The sequence below is a fragment of the Acanthochromis polyacanthus genome, chromosome 11, assembly GCF_021347895.1.
Source record: "Acanthochromis polyacanthus isolate Apoly-LR-REF ecotype Palm Island chromosome 11, KAUST_Apoly_ChrSc, whole genome shotgun sequence".
NCBI classification, from domain to species: domain Eukaryota; kingdom Metazoa; phylum Chordata; class Actinopteri; family Pomacentridae; genus Acanthochromis; species Acanthochromis polyacanthus.
Window position 1 is genome coordinate 16,321,504 of NC_067123.1, and position 12,365 is coordinate 16,333,868.

The window sequence follows — 12,365 nt, forward strand, 5'->3', positions numbered from 1 at the left end:
TTGTTGCGTTTTCTTTCAAAAGTAGGACTGCTGAGAGCCACAAGCAGGTTGGATGAAATGTAAATTTAATTCTTCAACTATGAATTATACGTTTAAATTGGATCAAACTTTCAGTAAAGTGTGACGTTTCAGACCTGTGGAGTTACACGTCATGTTAACTGTTACCAAGTTCTAAGGCAAGTTCAGGTGTTCGTCAGCTTCCTTTGTGCATCACTTTAAACCAGGAAATGCACCCTGTTTGAGCAGGTCAGTCAATAGGTGTGTGTGTCTAGAAAGCTAACATTAGATCCGTGTTATCTGGGCAGGGCTGAGTGCAGCTGGTGAATGGGAACTGTTAATAGGAGTGGCCTTTTACCCTGCCTATTAGTGCAAATATTGACCATGGTGCTGTGACAACAGTAACAGGGAGACATAGTGAAAGGCAGTGCAGGAAGAATGGGGGTAATGACACCTCAGCACTAAACTGCTCCCACATCCTGGTTGCCAACAGCATCAAAAACGATTATTTATTCAGTTCCTTGTTTTAACAAGGGACTAAACGCCAGAAGATTAATGTGTGTAAAATGGCTTTATAGAGTAATTGAACAGAAATGAAATACATATGAATGTCACATAGAGTTACACAACATAAAACATGAAGTAAAGTCAAAGCAGGACACAGGGCATATGTGCACGCCATTACCAGTGTTTCAGTTTGACTGAATGGTGTAGTCACATGAAAACTACAGTAGTTGTTATGGAACTTAATGTTCTTGTATATAGATGGAGAAAGGTAAAATCTGTCTGTTCAAAGATGGTCTTCAGTGGTTGTCTTCCTGACTCCTGGGTGATGAAATTTAATCTCTTTGCAGGAAATGCTTTCAGTGGTATTAGCTTGAAAAATTATTAAATTGTAGGTCAGCCTTTTTTTTAACTGGACAATTTAAATAAAAATATGACAAATCATGTTGTCATATGGAATAAATAATAAGCTAGCATAATGCTTTAAGTCGCCACAGGCTCTGTGATTCTCAACTATCTGGGAGAACCACAATAATTTAACTTGTAATAGCATCCAACTCATTGCATTCCACACAATATTGGGATGTAGTTATTGCTGTAAATGACAAAGGGGGCATTTTTCTTGCAAAGAATTTCCCAAATTTATAAAAAAAAAAAATGTCCAAAATCTTCAAGAATAAAATTCCATTATTTTTCCTTAATAGTTTTATCTTTAAAAAAAATCCCCAAATTTGGCAAGAAATAAAAATGAAAAAAAAGGAAAAATCTAAAAAATTGTAAATATTTTTAATAAATGAATATAAATCTTCCAAAAAATCCTAAAAATATCTAAAATTATTCCATATATATCAGTAAAACTTCTAATATTTTCTTTAACAACAGTCACATAAAAATGTGCTTTGAAATAATGATTTTTTTGTGAATGTCCTTAAAGAAACATTTTTTAACATTTCTTTTTTTTCCAACAAAAAATGTTCAAAAAATTCCCCCCAAAAATTGAAAATGTGGAAGTTTTCACTGTGAAAATATAGTTTTTTGACCCACAGGACGACACGAGGGTTAAAACAAGATAATTTCAAGATTGTTTAAGATGCGTTGTCTAAAAACAAGTCCCTCCATCTTGCTGAAATGTCACTTAAGTGAATTTAGCTTAAATCCAGTGGGATGAGACATTTTTGACTAAAAATAAGACAGACAAACTTGGTGAAAGGTGAACACAGATTTTAGCAGGCTGAAACAGGCACTTTGTTAACTGCATTAGGGGTCTTTATCCAGGGGATGCTTGCCGCCGGACCTAATAACTTGCATATTGATTAGCGCACGCCGTTATATTTAGAAGTAAGAGGCTGAGTTTCACTGTGGTCCAATTAGTTTTCTTAAGAACAGAAATTAATTTCAGTCATGTCCAGCTTCGACTGAGGACTTCCAGACACATCTGTTGAGTTTAGCACCAGTGTGGGGTGCTGAAGGGCAACATCATTTGGGTGAGTCTCGAGGAGGGATACAGTGGGGGAGTTTTGGGGTCAAGCGACACTGTAACAAAAAATACAACCTGCCATTCTAGTTCATGCAATATAAAGAATATGAACAAAACACACACAAATGAAAAAAACATGAAGATATTTTAATAGCATGTTTGAATATATGAGGTTTAAAGTTGCTCTAATGTGCAGCTGTCATTTAGAAATGCCAGCATTCCTGTATTGCATCATCTGCAGCAGCTTTTTAACATCATAAGTGTCTATCTTCCTTGTTGCTCTCCATTAAAACAACCTACTGACTGAAGCAGTCACACACGATTCATTTTGTGCACAAGAGTCACATGGCGCATTAAATGGCCCCCTTTCATGTGAAAGGGTTCAGAGTTTGAAGCAGAAAGTCTGAGATGACAGAGGAAATTGATAACCTCCTGCTGATATCTGTTATCTCTGACTGGGGCTTTCGTTTTGTCAAGCCAACTTACACAAAGAAAGCCTGGTTATGACAAGCTTACTTCATAGTACGGTTGTTTGGATCCACAGTGCCTTACAAATAATCTTAACATTTCATTACACAAACTCGAGGGAGCTTGTTTTTATTTATTTTACTTATGTCACCTTTGTTTATCCAACACATCCTTAAGATTGAAATGTCTTTGTTGAGGGAGACATTTCCAAAAACGCACACCATTTTAAAGTTACAAATACATATTAGAACAGCCAGGGGATTACACAAAATAAAATCCAGCTAAGGAGCAGAAATGACACTCTTCAGTTACATATGTTCTGAGCAGACCTTTGAACTCTCCTAGTGTGACGAGGTCATGGAGCTGTTGTGTGTTCGAAAGGTTATTTCAGAACCAAGGAGCAAAACAGGAGAAGGCTGCTCTTCTCAGTTAAGAGCAAATTTGGGGAACGTTTTATTGCAGCCATTTTAATGAGCAAGAGTTATAGCAGCTATTGGTATGTGACAGAAAATTACACAAAAAGGGAGTTTTCACAGATATGAATGTCACTGAATCTCTGCAGCAGCAGTTCATAGTCAATGGAATCAAATGTATACACAGATCAAAATACAGGGCATGGATAATATCGTTTGTGACTAACACAGCTGCTAATATAGAACTATGACCTGATGTAAAGCCAGACTGAGTTTCACCTTAGATGTTAATGTCAGCCACGGATTTGCTCAATAGAGAATTCCCTTCAGATTTTAGAATCCAAGCCATGATATAAATTTTGGATAGTGCAATAAATGTTTAAATCTGAAGGGCCCCCACCTTTCACTACAGGGAGAACACAGGCTGATTACAGATTTTGGGAATGAAATTTGTCTGAAGGCACAGATTAAAAATATGAGCAATGGGCTAAGTAATAAGGTCAACTGCAAGCTGAGAAAGAGAAAGCAAGCTGCTAACACAAACTTGTGAACATCTCTCCATCTCCACTGAACTGTGGCCTCGAGGAGCCATGGTGGGCGTCCATTATTTTCATTTCTGAAAAGAGACGACCCTAAAGGTAGTTAGCATTAGCTTTGATGCTAGCAGTAGCATTAGTAATGTGGCAAACATTAACAGTAGCTTTGATGGTAGCAGCAGTAGTGTGGCTAACACTACCATTAGCATTGATAGTAGTAGCAGCAGTCATGCAGCTAATATTAACGTTAACGCTAGCATACTGCAAGCTGCAAGAGAAAGAAATCCAAGTGGTCAGGCATGCATGACTTTTTTGTATTAATAGCTTTTACAGCTTTCCAACTGAAATAGGTCTATTTCTATTTCTTGGATGCTAGGTGGGTCTGTACAGGATAGAAATGTCCTAGTATTAGAGTGTGAACTCCCAGACCCTACTAGTTATGTGTTTAAATAGATCCAGTTGATATAAAATGGATATTAAAATGCCCGGAAATATCGTATTTTAGGATTTAGTCAGTCAATCTCTTCTGGAAACTTGCTCCAAAGATTGGGGTCCCTGGTGGCAAATGTCACCTTTTAATGTAGGGACCACCAGGAGAGTAGCATTTAAGTTACTCAGGGCCTGGTATAATCCATTGGAAAATTCAGTTTTAGGCCAAATCATTCAGGTTTTTAAAATGGCTAAGTAAAATTTTCAACTCTCTTTCAACTGTGAAACTCACCAGAAGCCAGTGTAAAAATGAAAAAAGTGGTATATTGTGCTCTTTCTTTCTGTACAGAAACCTCATGCTGCAGACACAGAAGAATGAGTTGCAATAATATCGTGACTATGCCATGAAAGCATGGATGGCTGTTTCAAGGTTTTTGGACAACAGAAATAATGAGGCTGTTAATCAATGAAAAAAATCAAAGTTGAATCTAGCATATGCATAAGGTGAATGTGGGAGGAGTCAGAGTAAATAAGAAGTGTTTCAGTTTTTTTTAGATACTCTTTCATAAATATCATTGGAAGCTGCCAGTGATAGTTATGAATGTCATTGAAACAGTTCATAAGTGGGAAAAAAAAAATCCCTTCAAGTTATAGGGATCACAACCTGAAATAGCGTGATCTTACAAGCCATTCTAGTTGCTCTATATAAATGGAAAACATAGTAGGGCCAATTATTAAAGCTCTGAGGAACCCCACAGTGCAGCATTGATGTGAAAGACATATGGTGTTGTTAGGATTTACTATTTTTACTGTTTCTATTACTGCTGGATTAACACTGCTACATGAAAGAGTTGTGTTGATCTGTGAAGGAATGAGAGGGTCCTGAACATTATCTCACACTATGTGAACTGGGATAAAGCAAAGCTGAATAGCACCAAGTCAGACAGAGGGAAAAGCACATCCGCTTACACTCAAGGCATATCCGACACACAAACATGCACTGTAGACACATATACACCCATACACGCTCACATTACGCTCACACACTTACTCAATACTCAAGGCCAATCTAAGACACCACATCCAGCTCACTTCTGCGTCATCAGGTCCTCACATACACACCACATTCAGTCCTCACAACACAGTAGAAACACCTCTACATTCACACATCATCCTTCAGGGTGAAGATGGTCTGGATTGGCTGAAGACAGAAGATGTTTGTGGGGTTCAACTTTACACCGCAGATTCCCCCAACAGAGAACTGTGGTTTTCCAAACCAAGAAGGTCCATGTACATGCTTCAATTCTCCAATGCATATTAAATATTTTTAAAGGATAACTGGGAATCAGGAGTCCTCATTATAGCAAGTAAACGAGCGTATTGACAACTTCTCTAAACAAGACAAGAGAAAGATTTGATCAATACTTATGCAGTGCACTCAGCTCAGAAACGCTATGACTTCTGTGATCCTATAGGCTGTTCCTTAGCAGTTTTAACTTGACTCAGGAAAGATGACAGAACGAGACAAAATCTTTTCAGTAGATTCAGTTACAGGATAAATAGTGGGCTGAATAGCCACATGCAACTCAGTAGTAGAATTAGCAGAGAGGCTCTAGAATTTCCCTGTGGTAACGAGTAGCCATGTCTGAAAAGTCTACCACATTTTCAAATTTACGTAACTGAGCACAACACATCAAATGCAGGAAACTGTAGGCAACTGAACAGACAGATCATCCTGCCTATCTGTGACAGAAAAAGTTGGATTATCAACAATATTCAGCAGAGAAAAAACCCTCCTTCCAGCCTGTTCATTACCCAAGACCAATTCTACCTCTTCTAATGGAAGTGATAGACAATTAGCTATTGTCACATGGCCAGTCACCAAGCCAGACTGCATATACACAGCATGTAGTGAACAGGCCGTTCCACATCCTTGTTCTAAAGCATTGCTACCCATCTAGGACTGCTGAGAGAGGGGCAAGACTCCTTCCAACAACAACGACTGAGCAGCTCCTGCATCCCTTAGAATGTGGATCAGAACAAGCTTGTCAGACTCAGAGATATTAGAACCAGTTTCTACAAAAGACAACTGACATTGCATAGAAGTTATCGGGAATATTGGTTTAGCAGCTTTCTGCTTTTTACTGAGTCATATTATGAGAGCCCTTATCACAGCCTAGTTCACCACAGTTGTCTGGATCTCCATCCAGTAGCTGCCCCCTTCAACAAAGATTTAACTTGAAGACATATTATGTTTATAAATGACTTATTCATGACAGTCTGCCATGATGTTACTAGGCTTTTTACAATAGAAACAAAAGAGGTCGATTATAAACACTGATGTGACGTGTACATTTTGAGTTGAAAGTGAAGCATTTCTTTGTCTGGGAAAGTCATTAATGTAGTGATTAATAAATGGACATGACTTTTCTCTGTTTAATAAATGATCAAGTTAGAAGGCTGTGTAAGTCAAGTCTACACTTACAAATGTTGTCCTGTATTGATTTGTTGTCTAAGTTTAGTGAAATCACAATTGTATCTGCTATTTTGCCCGCAGAATGGAAATAAAGGCATTAACAAAGGATCTCAGATTTCCTGGCTTTGTAAAGAGTGAACATCAAAAGTAAGTGAATAATCTGTCTTTTTAACAAAACATTTTTTCTTCTCTAAGTTGTAAGTACTCAGGGTTTTAAAAGATTTTTGTCCAACTCCTCTGCAGTGTTCCCAGATCATCAGAAGCCAGGGTCTTTCTCAGGAAGAGTTCTTTCTAAATTAAAAGCAAACATCCAGTTGGAAGACAGTTTTCCCAAATCTGGCAACTCAAAACCTCTTCTTAATAATAAATCATTAATATGAGATTTTTAATCAACAACTACAAAGTATAACCCCTTTATAAGGCCAGCTTTATCAAAAGTGATGGCATGTTTGACCACTAAAAGCTTGAATATTTTCAGAAAAAACACTTTGCACATTGTAAAGTTTTGAAGTAAATTAAAATTCACAGCAGCTAAGTCAACAATAGCATAAAAACCATACATGAAAACTATAGCTTTCTTGATGACAGTGGGCAGAGAAGATGCTCTCCCTTAGACTGCAGCTACTCGCTTGAGAGTGCACAGAAACAGAGTGAGCATGACGTGGACTTTACAGGTTCCTGGTGGAGGATTCAAAGTTGCTGCAGAGAAAGGGCTAATTCAGTCAGTGACAGGCACACTGGTTATCAGGAGGCCTGTCTTGGGCTGAGCCTGAACAAAGCTGCCATTGACAGCAGCCAGGTGATACTGAGCTCACTGTTGTAGCACAGAGAGACGGTTGAGACAAAGCTCAGTGAAAAGGCACCGAGCAGCTGTGTGTTTGACTTCATTCATGTTTTATGCTTCATGTGTAATTACGGCCAGGGCGGGGCTTTTAAATATTTCATCGAGCTTAAAACTTAACACCTCAAATTATGGACTACTTGTTGTTTGTTGGATATGTATTTGCTCATTTTCATAGTGTATCAATGCTTTGCAGTAAATATGTTACATATTCTGTAGGACCTTTATGTGTTTAGGCAATCACATGAACCTACAGACCTGTCATCCTTCAGTTTTTGCTGGCTTTCCTTCAGTATATAATGCCATGTGCTTCGATCTAAGCTAAACAACGCGTTTCACTCATTAATGTGCAAAATGGGTCGAGTCGGAGTGCTTAACATTGCCTTAAAAATAAATAGGGAAGATAGCTGTAAAATATATTTTGGCTCAGCACAGTCTTCTGATACTTTGGGCATAAAAATGAAAGTCTTGATCCCCTTCCACTCGCACTGATCGTCCTCATTGTAAGTTGACAGGAATTAAAACAGGTATGTAGGCTACGCTGATTTCAAGGGTTTGCTGATTCATCACTTAAAATATTTACATTCATGTTCTTGCAACCAGGATGTCTTTAGCAATGCACACGGAAAGCTCAAATTACCCACTTACCCAGTTTGGCTCGCAAAGAAAAAAAAAAGAAAAAAAGTTTGTGTCATCATGGCATTTGGGCATGGAGAAGGGAGAAGGCTGGAGCAGGGAGGGGGTGAGAGGGAGGGAGGGCCCACTGGAGGACAGGTGCTTAAATATGGGACAGGTTAGTTACACTCTGCAGCAGATCCTGAAGCCGCGGTTCGTCAGATTCTCACCTGGCCAGTCGGGAACAGGTAAGCCCTAGGACCCGTCCTCACCATACCTTTACATGCTGCATTGGAATTGTAGGGAAACGAAATTAACCAGGTGTTTCACTTGCAAATGCCATATTTGTCTGTTTCACTCAGCTTCAAGTTCAATACAGTAGAACTAAACCTGGTTTAAAACACAAAAGAATAAGTGAGCAAAGCTATCCTGAAATCAGTATTACATTTTTAAAAAAAAAACTTGTGCATGGAAGGGTCTCTTCAGTTTCGTCATTCTGTGTGGTAGCATTTGAAAGACATTTTATTCAAACAAGTTGAGTCAGTGTTGATTTATTGCTGATGAGCAAATCTGTGCTCCCTTTTCTGATTTTCGAACATCAGGTAGTTTTTGTTGTCTACCTTTAAACAACTCAAATATAACAGTGATTGTTTGTGTAGGCATAAAAGGAGATACTGGGTAACCTGAAAGCGCTTAATCAGTTATTTTCTGTTTGTCAATCAAAATGCCTTCAAAACAGTCTTTCAAAATGCATGTTTCTTATGGTAAGAACCACTAGAAAATTTAGGTAAATGTTTAATGACGGAATAAGCGTTTAATTTTCTGTCCTTCCCGACAAGATGTAATGTAATTTCCGCACTGTTCTTTGATCAGCTTAAGCATTAAAAAGGTCAGATTTGGTGAATTGTTTTTATCTGTCTTTGTCTGCTACTTACATTCCATTTAGTCTATAGGATGATCAAAGCAGCGTTGTCTGTGCTCTTGGTCCTGGCGGCCGTGTCCTCCACCTTTGCTAAATATATCCCAAAGACTGGGAAGAGGATCCCTCAGACTCTGTCCAGAGGTGTGTGACAATCACTTCCATCTCCAAGGCAGTACAAGTCATTATATCGCGAAAAATGCTGAGATAAAGCAGAGTCTCGGCAATTTGAAATGATGTCCATGTCTGTTTAGGGTGGGGTGATCAGCTGATCTGGGCTCAGACTTATGAGGAGGGTCTGTACTGGTCGAGGTCAAGGTAAGAAATTGTTCTAACACTGACATAAGAATATTTGTTTAGCTCTCACACTGATATTTACTGAGGATAACGATGAAGTGAATGAAACTGTTCTGTGCTTTAGGAACAAGCCACTGATGGTACTCTTTCACCTTGAGGACTGCCCACATAGTCAGGGTAAGTGTAACTCCAAGGGAAAAAAAACTATCTGCTATTGTTTGAGTTATGGAGTTACTCACGCAAAGGAGAAAAAAAATGTGTTTAATTAAGAGCCAAACCTGTTTGAAGAGCTAACAGGCATTTGTTTGTTCACGTGTGATGTCACCTCACACATCCTGGTGCTGCAATGCATGGAACTATGTGAGTTGTGTAATTAACATCTTGTTTCTCTGGCAGCACTGAAGAAGGAGTTTTCTGAGAACAATGAGCTCCAGAGAACTCTTGATGAGGACTTCATTGTTCTCAACCTGGTGGTAGGTCCCAGGACATTTCAGATCATACTATCTTGCTTAAGAGAGTGTCTTAAAGGTACTCAACACTGTATTTCTATTCAAGTTTGAACAAAAAAGCTAAAACCCCGCAACAAAACCCAGCAAAGAATGAACTTGTGGCTCTATCATACAGCCCTGGTCATTTTACTGTTCAGCACTGAATACTAAACACACATGGTTTTAAAAGTTCTTAGATACTATTTATTAATAGTTTAACATTCTATATAAGGAAGCAAAGTACCAAACAACTGTCTTCACATTGTCGTTCAAATGTGGCAAAACTGGTGGTTTCAAACTGAGCCCCTCTTACTTATAGTCAGTTCTAGTGGGAAGATTTTAAAAAAGAAAACAACCAAATACAGAAGTACCTCATGTCAAATAAATAAGGAAGGGTTCTGCTTTGGCTAAATGCTGATAAAACTGCTCAGAGTAATAAGTTGATGTAGAGGGCGTTGAAAAGATGTAATGCTTCAGATTTAAATATGTTGAATTTGTTTTTTCCCTCATCTACAGTATGAAACCACAGACAAACATCTCTCCCCTGATGGCCAGTATGTTCCCAGAATCCTTTTTGTTGGTAAGTGCTTTATCTGGTAATACTCAACACAGTTCGTATTTTCCTTTCATAAATTACAGTACTGAGCTTTAATGTGGACCTGTTACCTCAAACAGGCCAACTACATCATATGCTTTTAGAATAGAATACAATATCCTTTATTAGTCCCACAAGGGGAAATTTGCAGTGTCATGCATGGGCTAGGAGGTGCTTATTACATTGAAGTAATTAATTTATGTTCTCCAAGGGGAAAAAATTTACATATTTAGTGTAAATAGTTTAATGGTATGCTGCACTGAGTAATTCCATAAGGCTATAATGTTGACTGTAATATTTAACTGAGGAATGAGTGTTCAGATGCTTTATTTCAAAGTAGCAACCAAAAGTGCTAAATAAGCTTAAGTTCTGTTTGAAATTGTCACTGACATCAAAGTGAAGAGAATAAACAATAAAACATCAAAAGTCACATCATTCATTAATGTGGAGGGAAAATAGTGTTTTAAAATTCCATATTTAAGTTACATATGTATATATAACTTATGTATTTATATGAATTTCATACTTATCATTGATGCACTAATGTGTAACAAAAAGTTTTAATGGCCTTTTCATCAATACCATGTTCTAGTTTTGATCTATCGTGTTTTCCTTTGACTTCCAGAGGATTAGTATAAATCAGCGTCAAACAGAAATACTCAATAAAGTAACAAACAAGTACCTCAAATTACACTCGGGTTCAACAAACATATAGTAGCAGTAGATGCAATCATCTTTTGAGTATCCCAAAAGTCTTTTACTCACCCACTACTGATTTCTCTGCAGACCCCACAATGACAGTGAGGGCCGACATCAATGGTCGCTACTCCAACCGGATGTATGCCTATGAGCCAAATGACATCAAACTCTGTAAGTGCTGCAGCTAACACACTATGAGGTTTGCACACGTGTCTACTGTGTCTGTGTGTGCCCATGAAATGCAGCATGATTAAATGTTTTTTTTATTGAATTGGTACTTTATAAATAAAACTGAATTGAATTTAAATACTTCCTGTCCACCCGCAGTGTTGAGTAACATGCAAAAGGCTAAGAAGCTCCTGAAGTCTGAGCTGTGAGCACCATGAGGAGCCATTGTGACCCTGGTCCAGACTTTGCTTTTGCCACGGATGCTGATAACATGATGTCACTGAAGATTACACATGAAAAACCAGCTCCTCACCTTCACTTGAAACATTTCCTCCTTGAATTCCCTTCCTGATTTGTACCGTTGTTATTATTCCTGTACAATCAGAGTGTTTTTTGAATAAATATATGTATCTCGTCATACGTATGACAGGTAGTCTGCCTTTTCATTTGCTAACAGATTACAGAGAAGTATGAAACTTAAAAAGAAAAGTGCACACAGAAAAATATTGTACTTGTGAAAAACATTACTGATGCCAGTGCTATTAGTGCTAAACCATCCATCCATCCATCTATCCATCTATCTATCTATCTATCTATCTATCTATCTATCTATCTATCTATCTATCTATCTATCTATCTATCTATCTATCTATCTATCTATCTATCTATCCATCCATCCATCCATCCATCCATCCATCCATCCATCCATCCATCCATCCATCCATCCATCCATCCATCCATCCATCGTCATGAATGGCTGGAGTCTATCCCATCTATCCCACCTACACCTCTAATGAGGCATAAGTGGTGCATAGACAATGGATGGATCTTTTTGCTATACCTAAACCTCACTGAGCAAACATTTACCTTTTTGATTTTGGCTGAAAAACTGAGATTAGAATTACAGGAATAAAACGCAGAAGTTTTATTTAGAGCATTTAAACTTTATTCAGATTAAGAAAAAAAAACATGAACACGTCCGACAGGTAACCATGGGACCTGATTTGGACTGTCTCTCTGCTGTAAACCTCTCAGAGTGTAGTAACTTCTTCTAAACAAGCAACATATTTGACCCCATCACAACTACACTGCTCAAGTATCTCTAACATTTTAATATAAGACTAATCAACCTTTCTTTATTAACATACATACATACATACACAAACAGCTTTTAAAGTTGATTTAATCAAACCACTACTCAAAAAGCCTACTTCGGATCCAGGTGTTTTAGTCAGTTATAGACCTGTATACCAACTCAGGCAATGGACTCGTCTCCATACTTGTTCTGCTGGATCTCAGTGCTGCGTGTGACACTTTTGATCACAACATTTTATTACAGAGACTTGAACATGTCATTAGGATTAAAGGAACTGCACTAAACTGGTCTAAATCATAGAAAGTCAAAACAACCTTATATCAAAGAGCCAATGACACTAATGTTAT

The 12,365-nt window shown here is 38.0% G+C and overlaps 1 protein-coding gene across 1 annotated transcript; it reads left to right on the forward strand.

Moving 5' to 3' along the window:
• The first annotated feature begins 7,954 nt into the window (after positions 1 to 7,954).
• agr2 (anterior gradient 2) lies at positions 7,955 to 11,346 on the forward strand. Its single transcript, XM_022220225.2, has 8 exons — positions 7,955 to 8,004; positions 8,703 to 8,819; positions 8,930 to 8,993; positions 9,097 to 9,149; positions 9,369 to 9,445; positions 9,977 to 10,040; positions 10,842 to 10,925; positions 11,082 to 11,346. The coding sequence occupies exons 2-8, from the start codon at positions 8,711 to 8,713 to the stop codon at positions 11,129 to 11,131; spliced, it is 501 nt and encodes a 166-aa protein (XP_022075917.2). The 5' UTR covers positions 7,955 to 8,004; positions 8,703 to 8,710; the 3' UTR covers positions 11,132 to 11,346.
• Positions 11,347 to 12,365: the final 1,019 nt, after the last annotated feature.

Coding starts and splice junctions, on each gene's coding strand:
- agr2 (XM_022220225.2), top strand. CDS start 8,711: ATGATCAAAGCAGCGTTGTCTGTGCTCTTGGTCCTGGCGGCCGTGTCC. Junction 8,994..9,096: donor CTGTACTGGTCGAGGTCAAG/GTAAGAAATTGT, acceptor TCTGTGCTTTAG/GAACAAGCCACTGATGGTAC. Junction 9,150..9,368: donor GGACTGCCCACATAGTCAGG/GTAAGTGTAACT, acceptor TTTCTCTGGCAG/CACTGAAGAAGGAGTTTTCT.